At 37.6% G+C, this 20901-nt stretch overlaps 1 protein-coding gene and 1 non-coding gene across 2 annotated transcripts; both read left to right on the top strand.

Moving 5' to 3' along the window:
- Positions 1-4565: 4565 nt before the first annotated feature.
- Positions 4566-4673, top strand: LOC131308828 (small nucleolar RNA snoR100). Its single transcript, XR_009194578.1, has one exon. It is a non-coding gene; the product is annotated as a small nucleolar RNA snoR100 (small nucleolar RNA).
- A 5026-nt stretch (positions 4674-9699) lies between these two features.
- On the top strand, positions 9700-16736 carry LOC131299078 (uncharacterized). Its single transcript, XM_058324641.1, has 2 exons — positions 9700-11159; positions 14954-16736. The coding sequence occupies exons 1-2, from the start codon at positions 10293-10295 to the stop codon at positions 16526-16528; spliced, it is 2442 nt and encodes an 813-aa protein (XP_058180624.1). The 5' UTR covers positions 9700-10292; the 3' UTR covers positions 16529-16736.
- The last annotated feature ends 4165 nt before the right edge of the window (positions 16737-20901 follow it).

Below are 20901 nucleotides of genomic sequence, written 5' to 3'. Positions count from 1 at the left end.
CTATAGAAAATAATGAATGCCCACACATTATCTGTACCCATTGGTACTATTTTGGTCGGTACCCTTAACATTAATGATTTTGTTTAGATTGCCATTCTCAATCTATTGGTACTGAGAATTTTTCTACTATACCAGTATCTCAGGCAATATTGACAACAGACCCATGCTATTGGTGAACTTTTTCAATTTAAAAACTTATTTAAAAACTGACAACCATACAATCACCGCTTGAAGGTGGCTACAATGTACTAAGTTGCATGGCTACAACCCTTGGAACAATCTTTCATGGTTAAGCTTTTGCATCTGACGTCATATAAGTGATGTTGTCATTATTGCGTCAGCCAACCATCCTAAAACTTTACGGCACTTTTTGTGTTTTGTTTTTGATCTTTGCGTGTACTTTTTGGTAATGAGAAATGATTATATACAGAAAATCTTATTTGCAAACCATTCCGTACGTAAAGAAGATTTTACAGAGGTTAATCGCGCATGTTCAAAGTATTTTTGGACGATCGGAATTAAAATTTAATTTTAACCGGTAACAATTAATTGTGGCCGGTCAGAATTGAAAATGAATCTTATCCATTAATTGCGTGAATGGATTGCTGAGATTGCGCCGCTCCACGAACAGATTGACTTGTTCATGGAGCCTCCGGAAATAAGTTTATCTCGATTATATATATGTGTGTTTGTGAAAACTTATTTTCAGTAAAACATCTCTATTGTCAACTTTACTGATGGAGAGAGAAGCAGTGGCAGAAAAAATGGAGGAGCGCCTCTGTTATGCAGCAATGAAAGGGGATCTAATATCATTGCAAGAAATAATCGCAAAAGATGATTCCATTCTAGACAGAGTTTTGGTGGGAATTTCCAAAGGGAAAAATCCCCTTCACGTGGCCATATCAACCGGGCAAACACGATTTGCCTTAGAACTTTTGGAAACGAAACCAGGACTTGCAGAAGTTTTAGATACGAAACTTGGTGCGGCCCTTCACTTAGCGTCGGCTAAAGGGCACCTTGAGATTGTGAAAGCTATAGTGAACGTTAGCCCTAAGATGTGTCTGACTTGTGATGGAGATGGTAACAGCCCTGTTCACATCGCTGCGATGAAAGGTCAGGGTCAAGTGTTGGAAGAGTTGGTTCGAACCAATTACCACATAGCTCGAGTTAAGGTGAATCGAAGCGATACCATCTTGCACTTATGTGTAAAGTATGACCAATTTGAGGGTCTAAAACTACTTCTAGAGATGATTCCAGATCCATATTTCATCAACGATGCTAATGTTGATGGCAACACCATATTGTATCTATATAGCAGTTTTTGAAAAACGACCGGAGGTATATCCACATTCACGACTTTCTGATTGCTAAATTTTGTTTTAGGCGTATTATATTGTATGTTATTTATTGGCCTTGTCCTTTCATATGCATATATATCAATACTTCATTGATCTCATCTATTTTTTTATTCTTGGAAAGAATTACAATTTTTGAAGTAATAGCTAAAGTATTTTCCTCGCATATAGTTGTTTTTTGTCTTTTAAATCAGTGTGAAAAAATGTACAAATTTATCTTCACTGATTGAAACAATGGCATACCAAATGATCCAAAAAGATTTGTCCTATAGTCCATTCTTTGAATCACACAAACCGTTAAATTTGTAACCTCATATGGTGTCCAATCATTTCATTACTGAATTCTATTCAACTTTATCGTAGTTTTTTTGTACCACTGAAGCAATAGACGAACTCTATGAAATGAACGATTTGGATCAAGATAATGCCATCTCGTAGAGCTCTTTGTAATTGCACTACAACCTTGATGAAGCGGTTTTTAGTCACCTCCGGAGGAAGGGTACCTCAAGCGGTTTTTAGTCACCTCCGGAGGAGGGGTACCTCAACCGTCCATCTTGTCCTCCAGCGAATGAAACGGCTTCCTGCATGCTTGATTAACGACCTGCAATACAAAACAGAAAAGCTATGGGCACCAACGTGGCTGTTGCCATCACCCCTCCGATGCCTAAGTTAGTCGATCTGCTTTAGAAGAGAGTATGGACTGAGTATGAGTTCTGTAGTTTTTTGCATTGCGTACCTTTGTGAGGTGGAGATGTGATCTTTATATAGGCATTTTGGGAGGAATCCCTTGGGACCGGGACTCTTAAGTCTCATCCGCTCGTGGCGGGACTCTTTTACCTGCTTATCAGGTTAAGAGTCCTTACGGTGTTGGGACCTCTTGGGCTTATCCGCACATGACAAAAATAGGTTGGAGTGTCCTCCTTACCTAGGACTTCTTAGGTCTTTATCAGATTTGAGGAGTCTCTTCACCTTTGAACTCTTGTGCCTGCTTATCAGGTTAGGAGTCCAATTGGTGGACGGATCTCTTGTTATTATTTATGGACCATGGTTTGACCTCTTCTGAGGAGATAAGGCTTGTGGCTACTCCCTGAGTTCCCTTCGTGCATAGGTGTCTCACGGTTATCCCTTGGGATTCGTAGCCTCATCTCTTGGGATGAGATAAGGCCTTGGATATTCTAGAAGGGGAATAAGAGTCCGACTTCTCTGAGTCTTTTCGACTGTACAAACCTCTTGCATGGAGTGTCTCATAAGTCTGGCTGCAGGTTTGTCATATTTTTCGAGCTCACCTGGTGAGCTGAGCTTGATATCTTTCTATGAGCTGTGTTCGTGAGTTGGCCTCCGTCCTTGGACTGGTTTAATATAGGCTAGCTATTATAGGCTAGATTCTATGTTCTTAGGACTCTAGCTCGAGCCCTTAAGGCTGTGCTCACGAGCTCTTTGGTTTGGGCTGACATTGGGATGACCTTTGCCCTTAGGCTGGTCCACTGAGCTCAGTTCTTCAAGCTAAGCTCTATGTCACTAGGTCCCCTACATGGCCCTTCATGTTGTGCTAGGCTTCTTGGTCTAGGCTGACCTTAGGAGGTTATTTCCTACTTATCAAACCCTATAGTGCGTTGGCGCACTACACGAACTCCCAAGTCTCGAAGGTTATCGTACGACATTGTCAAAACTGCACGAAAGTGATTTAATTTGTACTTTCTAATATGAAAAATGTCGTTTAATTTTAAAGAAATCAAAGATAGACAATATTGTATGAGACCCTTTGAAGTATTCTTTCTGGCCTTGTTTATCTAATTGGTGAATAATTCACTCAGATAATCAAACATGTGCTTAGCTACAAGAAAATTGTAGCTGTGAATGCAATAAACAAAAGTGGGCGATCGCCGCTGGACATTCTTCTGCAAATATTCCGATCTGAAAATCAATCAGATTCGGAGATTAAAGACATCTTACTTGATGCTGGGGCCAAAAAAATGAAGAGACGCAAACAGGATTTCGTAGGGGATGATTGCCTTGAGCCTTCGTGGCAGAGTAAGAGAAGGAATACATTTATGATTGTATCTAAACTGATGGCAACAATGGCATACCAAGTCGGGGCGGGTGAACCCTCCCGGTGGTGTTTGGCTAGATGATGCAGCAGCACACAAAGTCGGGAAAGCCATACTTGCTTGTAACTACCCTGATTTGTACCCGATCTTCATGTGCTTAAACACGGCTGGATTCCTATTGTCTCTAAGTACAATCTTAGTGCTCATTATCGCCTTGCCAGATCGAGAATGGCGTTTACGGTGGGCTCAAGCTTTCATCTCCTGGTGTACGATCCTGACAACGGCTTTTCCTCACACATTTTCTGTCATTGCAATTTCACTGGCCTGGGAGAAGTATATATATGACAGGGACGCAAGCAAAGCAATTAAACTTACTGCTGTGGTGTGGGCAGTTGTGATTTCGCTTATCTTCGTATGTCACTTGTATCATTTGACAATTGGGATTCTGAAAGAGCAACAAAGGTGTCTAATGAAGTGCATGGATAAGCTTTTCAAGGTCGTCAAAGGTAGCCCGACATCACTTCCAAACTCAGTTAGCGGGAACGCACCCAATATTTGATCTTTTGATCATGCTCATGCTGTGAGTTTTCTCCGGAAAATGTTACAATACACACCCCTCTTGTTGCATAAGTGTACTGTAGCACATGTAGTACGAACTTAAAGGAATGTATAACGATGTGTATGTGTCTCACAGGCATGAGATTGAGTGCACTGTAGTTCAAAAATATGTCCGTAAAAATCAATCTCCATGAATGAAAAATAAGGATATTTCAAGAAGACCTCATTATTTAACAGTTGACACATATTAGCTCAATTTTTAAAAGGAAAATGCTACAAATTGAAAGCAATGGCCCATATGCCAAGAAAAATGTTTCTGAATTCTCCAAAAGCACCAAAACTATTGGCTTCCGGAAACTATTTGAATTGACTGTTGAATAACGTACGTTCAATCTCTCTCGACTATTCGTGTCATATTCAACTTTAGGAGAGAACTAACTACAGGTCTAGTTATATTTCTATTGACAAGCTTTCGAGATCCAATGAACAAACCGCTTGGCCTGGGGCAGATCCAATGAATAATAGATCGAGTGTTCTGTCTTGTAGTATTAACTTCCTATTAGGCTTTCATTGACACTTTGTGTTTTTTGATGCTCTAGACTATGAATGAACAAAACATGCTAATGTGCACAGAAATTGATTTGAGTTTCTAGACCTGATCTCTTTGATGTCTTTTGGTTTTGATTTGAGAGCATGGTCTCATAGCAAAACGTCCCTTTAGCTCATTGGTTCTTGGAGGTATAGGATCTCGGAACTACCACTTCATGTAAATATTGCCAAAATTAGGTCTGTCTTCAATCCTTCCTCGTCCATACCCCCAATAATTGGGGAATGACTGGGGACTATATATGGGTTCTATTATTGTTGTTAATCTTATTGTAGGTTTTCACCGACACCAACAACACCGCGTGTCAAAAAGACTTGCATACCTTGTTGCTGGACAGCTTCCAGAAGGTGGAAAGCAAGCAGAATGCACAGCCATTGTGAGTTACCACATTGGCTTAACTGTATGAATATACCGTATCTCAAATCCCAGACGCAAGCAGTCCCGTCTGTGGAACTTGTTACCATCATTTTAGTGTTTTCCGTGTTAAAATCTATCGAGTTGATCTTTATGCAAAATTCACGGGGTTGAAGATTTTTCAGGCCTCTCATCCCACATATTGACAATACCTTGACCCGCAGCAAAATATAAGGACTTAAGCCCCGTTCCAGAAACCTTTTTAACAAATAAGCAGCTTATTTCACATTTTCAAACTCAAAAATAATGTAAATGAAAATAATTTTTTTATTTTTTTTGCACCGTATAAAAGATCTTAATAGGATCTATCAAACAAGATCCATATTGATAGGAAAATTATTTGCGTAAACACATTATTTTTGAGCTTAAAATTGCATTCTTAAAAAATAAGGACTTAAATCGAGTTGCGGAACAGAGCCTAACATCATTTGGTCGCTGAGAAATGGAAAATCAGCATATTAGTCTATAGTCCAAATGAAACAACCCCATAGAAGCTTTAGTCTAGCCTAAGTTTCTGTGATGTGTAGAGTCCATTAATAAAAATATTTTAGAGTCTAGAGTCTGTGAAAAATACCAATAAATAAGGTTATATTTGCGAACTATGTACTCTATATAATCACAATAAAATAAACATATATGTTTATCTGTTCAAATCTATACTCAGCAAAGAAGGTTATTTTTGCAAAATATTTGGGTGGGATTTGTGAGTGGGATCCGAATAGTTGGGTTTATCATAAACAAATAGATTCAATACACAAAGAAACAGCCAGAAAAATCACCCCAACCCTTTGTGTATATGAATTGCTTCTGCTTAAAGAGTTAAAGGGTAAATGAAAATGTTAACATTTTACCATACCCTGTAAAATGCAAACAAAAAACGCAACCAGAAACCAATAAATCCATATACTCCAATGACAGATGACCTAAGTTCACGGGCTCCGCCAACGGTAACGGAACTCCAAAGACGGAATCTGGATTTTATCCTAGCATTGTCGAAATGTATACTAAAAAAATGGAAAGATGCATTACAATATTAATAGTCATCGGCTCCAGAAAAAATTAAAATAACCTAACAAAAACTATAGTAATGATGTTTGACATTTGCATACTAAAAAAGACTAACTTTAATTTTGGGTATCGATAATGCCACTTCCCAAATTCATGTCATTCTCCAGATCCCTATATGAATTTTTCAAATTGACAACCGCACTTTCTTAATTTTGGAAGTGACATTATAAATTTGGAGAGTGACATATTATAATTAAATGCGCTTAATTTTTTAGTTTAAGTTATTTTAGGGTTAGAGTGTAGAGGTTTTTTTTTTTTCTTAATTACACATCATCATATTATTTCACTTTGGCCAATTGAATTTAGTTTTGGAATACTTTTTTTGGTCTTTTTTCTTGAAAAAAAAAATTAGAAGATTTATGATTAGTATATAATAAAAAATAAGAAAAAAAATCTAACAGTGGCCAAACTATATAAGTTGGAGATTGAAAAATTTTTATATATAATAATTGTATTTTTTAAAATTCTTGTCGTGGTCGTCGTGGTCACTAGACCCACTGATTCCATTCTTGCGGAACTCCGCCGAATTGAGTGTGGAGGAGAACTGAATTGCCCGCATCAAGGGGTCATCGCCCCTTTCCTAAGTCGACTTGGTCGGTTCAAAAATACCGTCCCAAGTTCGAGAGCTCCGTCGATGGTAACACAACTCTGGATTACCGGTAGTTTTTGAGGTTTTTCTTGGCGGTTGGTTTTGCGGCCTGCGAAGGAGGTGACTCTGGCCATCGGCGGAACTGAGAGCGAAGATCAGAGAGAGGAGAAGGTTCAACTCATTTTTTGGGGGAGAGAGAAAAGAATAGAAATAATGGTTGTATACTATGGGGGCACTTTTGTCAATTCCCGGATCTTAGATTCTCTAGACTCTAAAATGAATTCAATAATAGATCCTACGCCTTAGAACTATTTAGGGTAAATTTCATTGACCTCCCCTGAGGTTTCTGACAAATGCAGGAACCTCCCCTGAGGTTCTAATAATTGCACTGACCTCCCTTACTTTACAAACTATTGTTCAGATTCCCCCATTCCGTTAAATCAACAATAACGCCGTTAGTATTTGCTACCAAATGACTAAAATGCCCTCGAATAATTGTAAACTAAAAATCAATTCCTCTTGTTCTATTTTTTCTAATTGTTAATTTTAATGTTAAATTATAACTAACTAAATATATTTGGTCAAATTTCAATAACTACTAATACATCTCATATTTCAATGATCATTATTTTCATATAGTTAATTTTTTTTCATGTATCTCATTTTATTTATAAAGTTAATATTTTGTATTTTTCTAACTCATCACATCCCGAAACAAAAATTAAAAAAAAAACTTGATTTCGACCTATTTGTTATGAGCGAAGTCAATGTATCTTTTCTCTCAATTTTTTTTTTCATGTTTGTATGCTACTTTTTTCTTTGACTTGGGATTTAATACTATTTAACAAAATTAGACTTGAGTTATACATACTTTGGTCAAACTTGTATCGTGAGTTATGCATTTTACAGTTTGATAATCATGGTCTATTTTTTCCTCTCTGACGTGAATTTTGAAAATAAGAAACGCATGCAAATGCCTAATCCAACATACAAAAAAAACTATCTTGTATTTTTTAACGAAATGAAGTTGGTGTAAAAAGTTCTTTAACCTTTTTTTTTTTTTTCCTTCTTATTTCATTAGTGATAATTATGTTTCATCAGAAATGTACTAGTAGAAAAAAATAGATGAAATCTTTAAAGAATGATCAATGAGTAAACCAAATTGGGTTTATTTCTTAGAAAAATTGAAAAGAGCCATGTTTTTTTTCCCCTCTAGTATGATGGATTAGATATCTCTTTGAGTCCTTTATTTGGAAAATTACACCTTGAAGAGAAGGAAAAACAATGACTATGATAATGTAAAATGCTTGATTAATTATTCAAATTTAACAAAAGTTTGTATAATTGAGTCTAATTTGATGTTAAAATTATCTTATATAAACAGTGTAATGTTACTTTTAATATTTGAGAAACTCCAATTAAAGTACAAAAAAAGAAGAAAATGACTTGATTGTTTAGTTTAGTAATATTCAAGGGCATTTTAGTCAATTAATAACAAAAACTAGTGGTGTTAGTGTGGATTTAACGGAATGGGGGAATCTGAACAATAGTTTGTAAAGTAAGGGAGGTCAGTGCAATTATTAGAACCTCAGGGGAGGTTCCTGCATTTGTCAGAAACCTCAGGGGAGGTCAGTGAAATTTACCCAACTATTTAGCGTGGACTGCCCAATTTGACCACTTTATTTGGACTTTAGCGAGAGGGAGAGAGAGCTGAGGCTTTCTTTTTTGGGTGGAAACAAAGTTGGTTTTTTATGGAGAAAAATGGATTTCTCTGTTTTGTAGTGAGGAGGGATTTTTGAATTGCCTTTTCAAAGGAGTGAGGAACATAAATGTGTTGTATAATGATCTGAAACATCACGTGACAGTTCTTTTGAACGATTGTATAATTTCAAGTGACGAGGGTCACTCCGAGATAATAGGAGAGAGCGTATTTGATTGAGAGAGAGAGAGAGAGAGAGTTGTCAGGGAGTGTTTCCTCCGTTCCTTTTTGCCCTTTTCTCCTGACGAGGGTCACTCCAAGATAATAGGACAGAGTGTTTCCTCCGTTCCTTTTACGCGTGCGAGGGTGTTGGCCAGAAGAAGCTTTGATCCGGTGTGGCGCGCGCACGGGATAGTGAAGAATGGATCAACGCCTGGGATCACTACCATAGCATGATCGGACGTTTCGGGGGACAACACATGGCTGAGGGAGTTTGAATTACTCCCTCTGTCCCAAATTCTTGATTCTTTTTTTTTTTTTTTCCTTCTAAAAGTTTTAAAAGATTGGTTATATATTCTAATTTATAATTTTTTTATATCAAATAAAGATATCGTTTGATACAGTATATCTCAATGAGCTATTTTATACAATGTCTTTTAAATCGCTTAAAAGATTATAAATTGTAAGATATAATCAATTAAAAAATAACACGCACTCTCAAAAAGACCAAATATTTTGGGAGAGATGGAGTACATGTCAATACTCCAATAAAAAGCACTGTCTCCATGTTGTGTTCCGTTCATTGTATTGCGAGACTGGAAAATGATCCATTGTCATGCACTTGGACAAGCTTGAGAGGGAGAGAGAATCGGATGGCCTATAGGCAGCCACATGGGATCATGACATCTCTTTCGTTTCGGAGTTTTTAAATTTAAATTTTAATCATTATTCTATTTCTCTCAAATCATTATTTTATTTTTCTATCTATTTTTTCAATCATTACCTTTATTTTTAATTATAACTCGATTTTTCTCTACCTTCATAGCTTTATTGACAAAACTCAAAAATCCATGCAAGTCCAAAATGAACGGACCTATACTTCGGATTCCAAAATAACATCACATGTGAACTTGTCAGCCAGCTATTATTGTTTCACATGACGACAATTGTACTATGGAGTGAGTACTTTTAGAAAAAGTTTCCTTTTTTTGTTCAAATAGGCTGGTTCAAGATCTCCGAGCCTTCCCTATTTTTAAAAATGTTTGACCAAAACGACATCATTTTGGTCTTTGGTCCCTACAGTCTCCTAGTGAAAATGACAATACTGCCCTCCCTCGCCCCGTTTCTCATCAGTCCGATCATCTCTAACATAAATTGGGAGCACATCATCACAGCCCTCCCTCGTCCCATTTTGTTGGCAACCCAACCTATGGCTTCCATTTTAACAGCCGGCCTGGGGATTCTAACGGCGGACGAGAAGCCGCCGTTGAACGGGGCTACCCCAGTGGCTCTGTGGGTGTGGAATTTGGCTGTGATTACTCGAGTGGATAGGGTAGTCTGGAGTGGAATGTGATTGGGGTTTGTTGTAGAGCCGCTGCCATTTTGGGGGGGAGAGAGAGAGGAGGAGGTCTGGGATTCTCTGAGTATGAAAGAAGAGGGAGGGGAGAAAGCCAGGGGTAAAGTTTGGGGAATTTGAATTTGTAGAAGGGGCAATATGGTCATTACGACAATAGCCTTTTTAAGGGAAAAGTGGAACGGAGGTTATTTTTTGGTACTGTTCATTATCGAAAAGAGAACTTTTGAAAAAAGAAGCCAATCTGGAACGGTCTCTAATTTCTTCAGCATATATAATCAATGCACGTACGTTGTTTTTCTTTAGGCTTATCTCTAGCTACCGAGTCCGTGTTGCAGTTGGGCAAACTTATTTTTGGAAAAACATATAGTAGTACTCAAAATGTTCAACATGAAATTGTTGAAGAGAAAGCAAAAGAGAGGACGCGGTGGGAGAGAGAGTACTGAGATTGAGTCTAGGAAGAAGGAGAAAAAGCAAGAGGAAAGGAGAGAGTATAAAGGGCCAGAAAGAAAGATAAAGGATAGGGAGAAAGAGGAGAAAGAGTATTGGGAGAAACAGGAGATAGAGATACTATGGGAGCTAGAGAAAAAAAGATATATGAAGGGAGAGATAGAGCCAGAGGAGAAAGAGAGAGAGAAAAAGGAGAAAAAGAAAGAGGGAGAGATAGAGAGAGGGGATATGGAGAAACAACTCTTTGATGCAGCAATGAGAGGGGATATAGAGTCACTGCGCAGTATAATTGATAGCGATGATTACATTCTGGATAGAGTGCCGATGGGAGATTTCAAAGAGAAAAATCCTCTTCACGTGGCTATATCAACAAGGAGAAAAGAATGTGTCGACCTACTTTTAAAAAAGCAACCAGATCTTGCTGAAGTTTTAGATCCTGAACTAGGTGTGGCCCTTCACATAGCATCCGCTAAGGGGCACCTAGAAATTGTGGAACTTTTACTAAAGGTTAGCCCTGCAATGTGCCTGGCTCGTGATAGTCATGGTAATAACCCTCTTCATATTGCTGCCATGAAAGGTAAGGACTACGTATTGAGAAAGTTGGTTGAAACCAACCCCTTTGCAGCTCGAGTTAGGGTGGATAAAGGCGACACCATTTTGCACTTGTGCGTAAACTATAACAGGGCTACGAGTTTGGAACTACTACTAGACATGATAAGAGATCAAGAATTTGTCAATTCTGTTGACACTGATGGAAACAACATATTGCATCTGGCTGTTCTAGGTAGGCAATTTGAGGTATGTCCATATTCAAACTTCTTGATTGTTAAATATTTGCAGTATTCTTTTACCAAGGGAAAATAACTGCATTCATAAATAGTAAACGATACACAAAGGATTCCAACCTAAAATAGAAAAAAACATTGAGATTTAAGTAAAGAGACTTGTGTCAATGCAGGGCCGGCTCCGACCTTTGGGTTGTCCAAGCCTAACTCCAAGCTTAGTTGCCCACTTATTATTGAGTCATGTAAAATATAAAAAGATGTATAAGTAAAAAAAAAACATAATTAAGATTATATTGTGCTTTTAGTTTGAATTATATTTAAAAAAAAAAAAAGAACTCAATGCTTTATGATTAGTACGATCCAATTAAATAATAATAATCTTCTCATTGAATTTTTTAAGCAAATTCTTCAAATCACATACAAAGAAATTGACATATATTAACATGCAAAAATTGTCTCTAAAATATATTGGTGACAAAAAATTATTGTGACAAAGGTGTCATTAAAAAAGTGTATCTAAAAATATATAGTAATAATTAAACATAAAGTTGTCACTATAGTCTTCTGTTCTATGTGGGTCTTGCAGAAAGAAGTGGAAAAAAAGAGAGAATTTAAAAAAAAAAATCATTTCCTTGTTTGGTTCTTAAAAAAAAAAAAGGAATTTTTTTCAAATTTCAATCTAACTTTTTTCCCAAATTTTCTTCATTTTTTCCTTCTATTTCCTTCTCAATTGTTTCATTTTTTATTTTTCTTTCTTTCCCTAAGTTCCAAACAAAACTTTAATTTCAGTAACGAGGTAAAAAAAATAGACTCCAATGTTAGACAGAAGAGTTAAACCCGCGGTCCTAAAGTCTAAGTTGACCAACAAACCAATAGCTTCCTCTCATTTCATTTGATAAACAATTTATAGGCATTACAAAGAGAATCTTCAAGACCAATAGTAATAAATACTTGACAAATTTTCAACACAAACCCTTCAAATACCTAGAAAACCTTTCACCTATATCCATGAACACTAATAAATAGAACAGAAAGTCTACACACACAGCAATCTGTGCACAGATTGTGCACAGATCTTATTATGGGGCCCACCATGGGTCCCACAAAAATCATCCGAGCCGTTTATTAAATGTAAAACATTTTTTCAAGGGCCCCCGTAAAAAATAAGCTCAATCTGATACCTATAGGTGCTCGATCCAACCGTATAACTTTTCATTATCTGAAAATCTGAATGAAAAGTTAGATGGTTGGATGAAGCATTTATAGATATCGGATTGAGCTTATTTTTTACGGAAACCCTTGAAAAAATGTTTTACATTTAATGCACGGCTCGGATGATTTTTGTGGGACCCGTGGTGGGCCCCACAACAAAATCTGTACACAGATTTGCTGTGTGTGTAGCAGCTCTCTAAATAGAAATATAGAAACATGTGTTCAACCCTATCCAACTACATGCATGTGTAATTAAGGGGTTGTTCGGCCTAATAAGCCAAATGCCTTATTTTTTTGACTTTCTTAGTCAAATTTTTTTCGCATTTGTTAGTTTTTCGTCTACTTTTGGTGGATTATTGCTTCTTCATAACAAGAGAAATATAAAAAGTAAAAAGTTACCATCGAAACACAACATTTTATTTTTTGAATAAAAACAAAAATAATCCAACAAGCCAATTTTTTCGTCTTAAAGTCTATGGTTCTAACTGTTAAGAGATACCATACTTTGTATTTAACGCTTCCAAGACCATGAATAATTTCCACCGAGCTTTTTTATGGGATCCCCTAGTTAGCTTAAGTGCGAACTTTACATTTCCCGATCAAATTAAAATTCGATGATTTGAAGCGTTGAATGTGTTTAGAACGTGATTTTAAGGGTCATCGAGAAAAATCAGCTCCAAATATGGCTACAAAGTGCTTAATTTAAACAGTTTTTCATAAAGTTCGCATCAAGGTTGTGAATCTCGTTCTATACCGGCCGGAACGTCCCGGATTTGTGAGATTCTGGTACCATAAGCCTTCAATACTGTTCCGGTCTAAATACTGGGCCTTACCGATTGGTACAGGATAATCCGAACGATCTTGGCTGAGATGGGCTAGCTTACCGGAGATTTCATCCGGTATTTTGCAAACAGAACCCAGAAGAAGATCCAAGCCACCTCAGTATACCAAACACATATCGGCCGATCGGAACCTTAGAGAACGAGAGAGAGAGAAGATTGATCGAAGAGAAAAGAGAGGAATCATTTCTCCGGCAACCGGTCGTCGTTTCTCCAGCTTCTCTGTCGTTGTTTCTTTTTCTTTTTCTTCTTCCCCTCTACGTTTTCGGGTACAGAGAAATGAATATAGTACTGTACAGGGGAGAGAGCGAGCTATTGGGGAGAGTATTATTTTGAGTCTCGATCCTCCCACTTTCACAGCTATCTGTTTTTATGGCAGAACAAATCACAGCCCTTGATATTTTCATAGCTGTATGGAAAACAATTTTGTTTATATAATTACAGTATATATGGAATTGAAAGCTATATTGATTATTAAAAGTAAATTTTAAGTGAATTTTTTTAAATTCCAATAGTCTACTAGGACTAACGACTTAAAGTAACGGAAAAAACAAGGTTATAATTATATGTACATAGTATTTTTTATTTTCAACGATTAATCCGAAATGGTACCCAGTAACATACCAATATCGGAACGTACCGTTCCAGTGACAAATCCGGTATCATGTCCAAAACGATATTTAAAACCTTGGTCCGCATATAACTATTTTATGAAAAATTGTTTAGATCAAACACTTCCCGGTCAATGTATTATATAAGGGCAATTTTGAAATTATTTAAAAGTGGAGATGAAAACATAATTGTTTAAAACGACCGGAATGAGAACATAACTTGGATATGGGCTGAGGACCAATATTTAAGTAACCACTTTTTTAAGGAGCAAAAAAAAAGTTTACTAAAACTAGAAGTTGGTTTAAAATTCCTTATTGACCGTCTTTTTTTACGTGTATATATATATAGTTTCAATCAGGTAAGGGCGCCCTTACCTTGTTAAGGTAAGGATCTCCCATTTTTCGATTGAATTTCAATAATCCGAGCCGCCCAATGTTTTCAGAACGTAATTTTAAGGGTACTCGCGAGAAATCGGAAAAAAAATGATCGGAAAGGGCTTGATCTGAGCAGTTTTTGTTTATTTTTTATCGAACGGTTCAAATAAAAATTGCTCCAATGAAGCCCTTCCCGGTCCTTTTTTTTGCTGATTTCTGCAGAGTATCTTTAAAATCACGTTCTAAACACATTGAGCGGCTCAAATCATCAAAATTTGGTCGGAAAAGGAGAGAAAAGGGGAAGTCCTCGCCCTCATTAGAAGTGGACTAATATATATATATACCGGGCGGTTTCGGGAACATCCAAAAAAACACCTCATAGTTTCCGATCAAATTTTAATGATCCGAGTCGCTCAATGTGATCAGAACGTGATTTTAAGGGTACCCTAGAGAAATCAGCAAAAAAAATGACCGGAAAGGGCTTGATTCGAACAGTTTCGAACAGTTTTTTATTGAATGGTTCAAATAAAAATTGCTCAAATCAAGCCTTTCCCGGTTATTTTTTTTGTTAGTTTCTCATAGGCACCCTTAAAATCACATTCTGCACACATTGAACGGTTCAGATCATAAAAATTTGATCGGAAACTATGAAATTGAGATTTGGGGTGTTTTTTTAGATATTTTTTTGGGTGTCCCTTGAACCGTCCCGATATATATATTTATTTATTTATTTTTATCTAATCAAGAGACCGGATGTATACATATTGCAGATTGTCGCACTCGTGCTTTACAACACTAAAATAGATGTCAATGCAAGAAATAAAAGTGGATCGACTGCGCTGGATATTCATTACATAGTGACAAATCGTGAAGATACGGAACAAGTGTTTCTTGAAAGCCATGTCTTACAAGATAAAAAAGCGGCTGAAAGAATCGAATTCCTCCTACATAAAGCTGGGGCTAAAAGACGCGGAGAACTTTTTTTACCGTATCAGCCTTCATGGCAGAAGAACAAAAACGAGACATTATTGATCGTATCATCACTGATTGCAACAATGGCATTTCAAGTTGGGTTGAACCCTCCGGGCAGTGTTTGGCAAGACAATTCAGTATACGAGGCCGGGAAATCTATAACTGCTTACCACTATCCGTTTTGGTATCCTATCTTAATGTATGTCAACACGGCCGGATTCCTTCTATCTTTGACTACAATCTTACTACTGATTATGGCTTTGCCTGCGGAAGGCAAGGTTTTTGGGGCAATTCGATCTTTTGCCTCCTGGTTAACGATCATGGCCACGGCGTTCGTTTATACATTTTGCATCACTGTTGTCACACCAAACGTGAAGCAGTCCGCAAGCTATGCCATTGTGTATTTGGTTATGACATGGGCCTGTATGATATCGCTTTACCTCCTAAAGTACACCCGTCAATCGATAAGAAGTTTAATGGAAGAGCGAGTGAATCAAAAGAAAAACAGGGAAAGGATCACGTGGACGAGACCACCAAAACAACTTTCAATTAAAGTTGTCGGAAGGGAAGATGAAGCTGGCTTAAGCACAAATGTTGAAGCCAGCGCAAGCGGGTCCAATGAAGCTGGCGGAAGCGGGTCCACTAGTCTTGTTAAACGAGAAGGGAAGCAAAAGGAGGCCATGGAGCCAAATGTTGAAGCCGGCACAAGCGGGTACAATGAAGCCGGCGGAAGCGGATCCAGTAGTCTTATTCAACCTCAAAGGAAGCAAAAGGAGGCCATGGAGACGTTGCCGGGGATGATACAACCAAGCCCAGTTTCAGTGGAAGCTAGCGGAAGCAAAAAAATTGAAGCTGGCGGAAGCATAGAAGTCAAAGTTGGGGAAAGCGGGTCCAACGAAGATGGCGAAAGCATTATCGAGTTCTCACGGAAGAGACAACCAAGACCATTTCCAATTGAAGTTGGCGGAAGCAAAAAAATTGAAGCTGGAGGAAGCGAGTCTGACGAAGTTGGCAGAAGCAAAGAAATTGAAGTTGGCGGAAGCAAGTCCGATGAAGCTGGCATAAGCAAAGAAATTGAAGTTGCCGTAAGCGATGAAATTGAAGCTGACAGAAGCGGGTCTGATGAAGCTGGCATAACCAAAGAAATTGAAGGTGGTGGAAGCAAAGAAATTGAAGCTGTCAGAAGCAGGTCCGATGAAGCTGACATAAGCAAAAAAATAGAAGCTGGCAGAAGTGAGTCCGATGAAGCTGGCGGAAGCGAAGAAATTGAAGTTAGGGGAAGCGAAGAAATTGAAGCTGGTGGAAGCAACAAAATTGAAGTTTGCGGAAGCAAAGAAATTGAAGCTGGCAGAAGCGAATGTACTGAAGTTTAGCGGAACCGATGAAATTGAAGCTGGCAAAAGCCGGTCCAAAGTTTGATTGATCTTTTCATGCTCATGGTGTGAATTTCATTCTCTAGAAGTGCAACAGTAGACACTTCCTTTTGTGTGTGTGTGTGTTGATTTCATAACCAGATATGCTCATGGATAATCTCATTTGTTTTCATAACAGTAGGCATCATCTCAATGAAATACGTGTACGTTTAAAACCTATCTCCATTCATAAAAGAAGATGATTCCAGAAAGACATCATCTATAGGACGGAGTCGCAGAGCACATATGGATGGCATGAAGGCAAATACCAAAAATATGGCATGATGTATGCGGCCATGCTTGTGTCTGCAAACAAAATGGCATTGATGAATCGGTTTATGGTCCTTCCGCGTCAGGTCCTGCAAAACAAGAGAAAGCTATGGACACCGGTCTCCGATGCCTAAGTCAGTCGAGATTGCAGGAGGGTACTCAAGCAATTGATTCTCAAGAGTTCCGTACCTGGTAATTGCAGCTTAAGATTAGTTTGGACTTATCCAATTGTTCGTAATTATCTTCCCTTGGGATATTCGGGGTTTGAATGCTTATCCTTGAAGGAGGGAGCTCCCAGTGTTTGAGAAGCCCGTGCTGAACTCTTTGCTGAGCTCTTCCTCATTAGCTGATGCCTTATGGCCAAGCTGAGGCTTAGCTCGTACAGTTGCCCCTTATGCCGAGCTGACCTTGTTAGGTCAGTCTATACTTATCAGGCATGTTTTCAAAATTCGGCTTTGGGAGGTATACAAAAATTGTGCGTTGGACTCGGTCTGACATACAGAGTAAAAAAAATATTTTTTGAACAACATGAGCGGATCCGATAATTTTTGTAGAACCCAACACGGGCGCAAAATGGATCTATACACGACTGTTGTACGTGGGTTGTTGTACCATTCGCACAACTCAAGGGAAAGTGATGTGCCGTTCCGCTAAGAACTTTTTCTTTTAGTACCTTTTGTCTTTATTCAAATTTTTTTCGCGCTTGTTCGTTTAGCGCCAAATTTTTTTGACTTTTTGAAAAAAATTAATTTTATCCAAATATTTTGAACAATGACCACTTTTAAGTAAAAAAAAAAGGTCAAAAAGTTGACTTTTTTTTTTTTACTTAAAAGTGATCATTATTCAAAATATTTGGGTAAAACTAAAAAAAAATTCTTTTCCAATTTGTCTAGACAAATCAAAAAGTCAAAAAAAATTTAACGCAAAGCTAACAAACAAAGAAAAAATTCAAATGAGGACAAAACAAGAAAAAGCTCAAAAAAACCATTATGGTGTGTTTGGTTGGATGAAATGAAATGTGAATATGAATGGAATAGAATTGGAGGAATTGAGAATGGAATAATCATTCTCATTCTCATGTTTGGTTGTGCTAAGGAATAATTATTCTCATCTTCAATAGAATAGTGTGGCAATAACAATTTTTAGAGTGACAATAGTAATTTTTTAAGTGGCAATAGTGAATGTTGGAGTGGCATTAGTAATTTTTTTGTGACAAAGAAATGGAATTAATAACAATTCCTTAGTTTTTTAGATGGAATGACAATTCTTTTACTAAGGTGAATAATGATTCAATTTGGAATCATTATTCCATTATTCAATAGTGAACTAAACATTGGAATAAGTAAGTTATTAGAATGACTATTCCATTCCAACCTTGATTCCATCAAACCAAACATATTAGAGAAACTTAGGATGAAGTGAGAAAAGTACATAGGCAGCATTCTTCCCATTTTTCCCCCAAGACGGGGATTTTTTGCCCGATTGATTCACTTGAATCGTCATGATTGACCAAAAGCCGCGGGGTGTTAACCTTAATCAGCTAATTGAAGAACCCACGACGTAGCTACAGGCATGTCAAATTGCCGCACCCTAACCACACTCATCTCACATACATGCGTGGAAATTCCACAATAAATGTATGAGACCCACATGTATGTGAGAGGAATGTGATTGAGGTGCGACAAATTGATGTGTCCCTAACTTTTATACTCAGCATTCTTCCCATTTTCCACCCCTTTTCAGCGTTAAATAGTGTAGTAATGTTAGATCGATAGTTTTAACTTTCAATGTACAACTCCTTGAGCTTCACCACAGTGACAGACTCAACACGTACCGTAACCTGACCAAAAAATACCCCTCAATTATTAAAGGTGGCGGGTATGTGCACTGAGGTGCAAAGGTCTGCTGGGTTTAGTGGCGACTAACAAGGCGAGGCACTGGCCTTATTGAAGTAAGGCAAACTCAGGCCAGAAAATATACCAAAAAATGCATCCACCACCGCTTCAAATAATATAGAGACAAAATCAATGAAGACTAAAAAATGTACCATGTATAGATTCCAAAAAATGTCAAATAGTCAACAATGCTTGTAAATTATCTATTTGTTGATAGAAATTTCAAAATATCACCATGCAGGAAATTAGTCTTTCCAATTTGGTGATAGAAATTATCTGTTGTTTGGGCTTTGCAATTGTTTTGGAAATTTATTCTTCTTCTTCTTCTTTTTTCTTTTTCTTTTTTATTTTATTTTATAGTTTGGACTCTGTTTTTTGGGCTTTGCTGTTAATGAGATTTTCAAGCCCACTAGTGCTTGCTATTAGGTTTGTTGTGGCCCATATGATGGAATGTGCCCAACCAGGCCCGGTTATCATTTTCAGTCCAAATCGAAGAAACTGACGAAACCAACACCGAATGAAACCGAATCGGTCCAAACCGAAGTTGAACATTTTGTTTTAGATTCAGATTTTCAAAAACTGAAACTTTCGGTTCGGTCCATCACCAACATTGCCATCCATTGCCCATCGGCCACTTAATTGCCACGGTGATCACCATCACCACTATCTTCCAACCACACCACAATCACTTCTACGACGCAAAGTTAGGTCGCAAGCATTGATCTAACAGAGACTCAGAGTAAAACAAGTAAGCTACTTATAATGGGAAGTTGCTAGAATTTTTCCATGTAAGTTGGCCGGCAGCTGAAGTGACAGGCTGTGGTGCTGGTGCAGCCCTTGGCTCCAGTCACTCTCACCACTTGCACCACTTGATCGTGCAGGATTTCAACGAGATAAAAATGCCTAATTTGTTCTACTTGCATTTGGAAAGTTGGAATAAAAAAATGCCACTAATACTTAATTACTATAATTGCTTAGGATCTGACTTCTGAGTGTGATTCTGTGAAGTCATGTTTGCAACACAGAAAAATCATCATATAATTTTTCCATGTATTTATCCTGTCAAAAATTTGATCAAGTCATGTTATTTTCAAACGAATGGAAGAAAGATATATGAAACGGTAATGCCCAATTTTCAAGGGGTTTGCCATGACTAAAGCTCTTTCTGACGTGCGTTTATATCAATATTCGAGCATAGCTCTGAATGTGGTAGCTGATATCCTAACACAATTCTGGTTGTAAGACATGGGAATGGCCAGACCTCTCGTTTGGTTATTGAGCTCTCTAGGGCGAGATAACCATCTTCTTTGATCTTCAGTTGAGTTGTTATCAATAATAGTATATTATCGTTTTGAAAAAAAAAAACAAAAAATTCTTAATCTCTCTCCGTCTTGACAATAATTAAACTGCTGATATTACTTTGTAAAGATACGTACGCCACATTGGATGAGCTAGAAATAGGTATACCATATGCTACTGCTTGCATGCCCACTTGCCCTTGCATCTGAGATTATCTGAATCATGTTGAACGTCATGCATTAAGTTGACGCGCATTACTCATTGATTGGGCTGACCTCATTATTTAAATCCAATCAAGAAGATGCCTTCACCGCCGATCACAAATTCCCGTTGCCCCGTTGACCTCATTATTTATGTAGCATCAGTTATGGAAGATGTTGTGAAAGCTTTAGCGGAGGTTAGACCTAATATGTGTCTGGCTTGTGATTGAGACAGTAATAACTCTCTTCACATTGCTGCAATGGAAGGTCGTGTCCAAGTCTTAGAAGAGTTGGTTCATACCAGTCCTGAAATAGCTCAAGTTAAGACGGATCGAGGCGACGCTAGGTTGCATTTATGCGTCAAGTATTATCAGCTTTATTGTCTACAAATAATAGTATGATAGAATTTTTCGTTCAACTTTGTGGCATGGGGTCGCCTAATAATCCGAATCCCTCTACCAATGAACTAATTATCCAATAATAAAAATAAATAAATTCAGATGGAAAATTCTTAGCAGAGAGCACAATTTTCCAAATTGACAAGTCTTCCCCAGATCATCCTTTCGGACTTACAAATTATCAACTTGATACTATATTAATGCTCAGATTAGTTTAATTAGGATTTTAATACTACTTCTGAATTGTTAAGTTGACTAATTACATTCCCACA

The sequence above is a fragment of the Rhododendron vialii genome, chromosome 1a (assembly GCF_030253575.1).
Source record: "Rhododendron vialii isolate Sample 1 chromosome 1a, ASM3025357v1".
Lineage (NCBI taxonomy): Eukaryota > Viridiplantae > Streptophyta > Magnoliopsida > Ericales > Ericaceae > Rhododendron > Rhododendron vialii.
The sequence above is the reverse complement of the archived record's forward strand: the minus strand, read 5'-3'. Positions and strand labels throughout refer to the sequence as shown.

Excerpts from the sequence above, each read along its gene's own strand:
- LOC131299078 (XM_058324641.1), top strand. The coding sequence starts at position 10,293 with ATGTTCAACATGAAATTGTTGAAGAGAAAGCAAAAGAGAGGACGCGGT. Across the intron at positions 11,160-14,953 it reads TTCTAGGTAGGCAATTTGAG|ATTGTCGCACTCGTGCTTTA; the intron begins GTATGTCCATAT and ends TACATATTGCAG.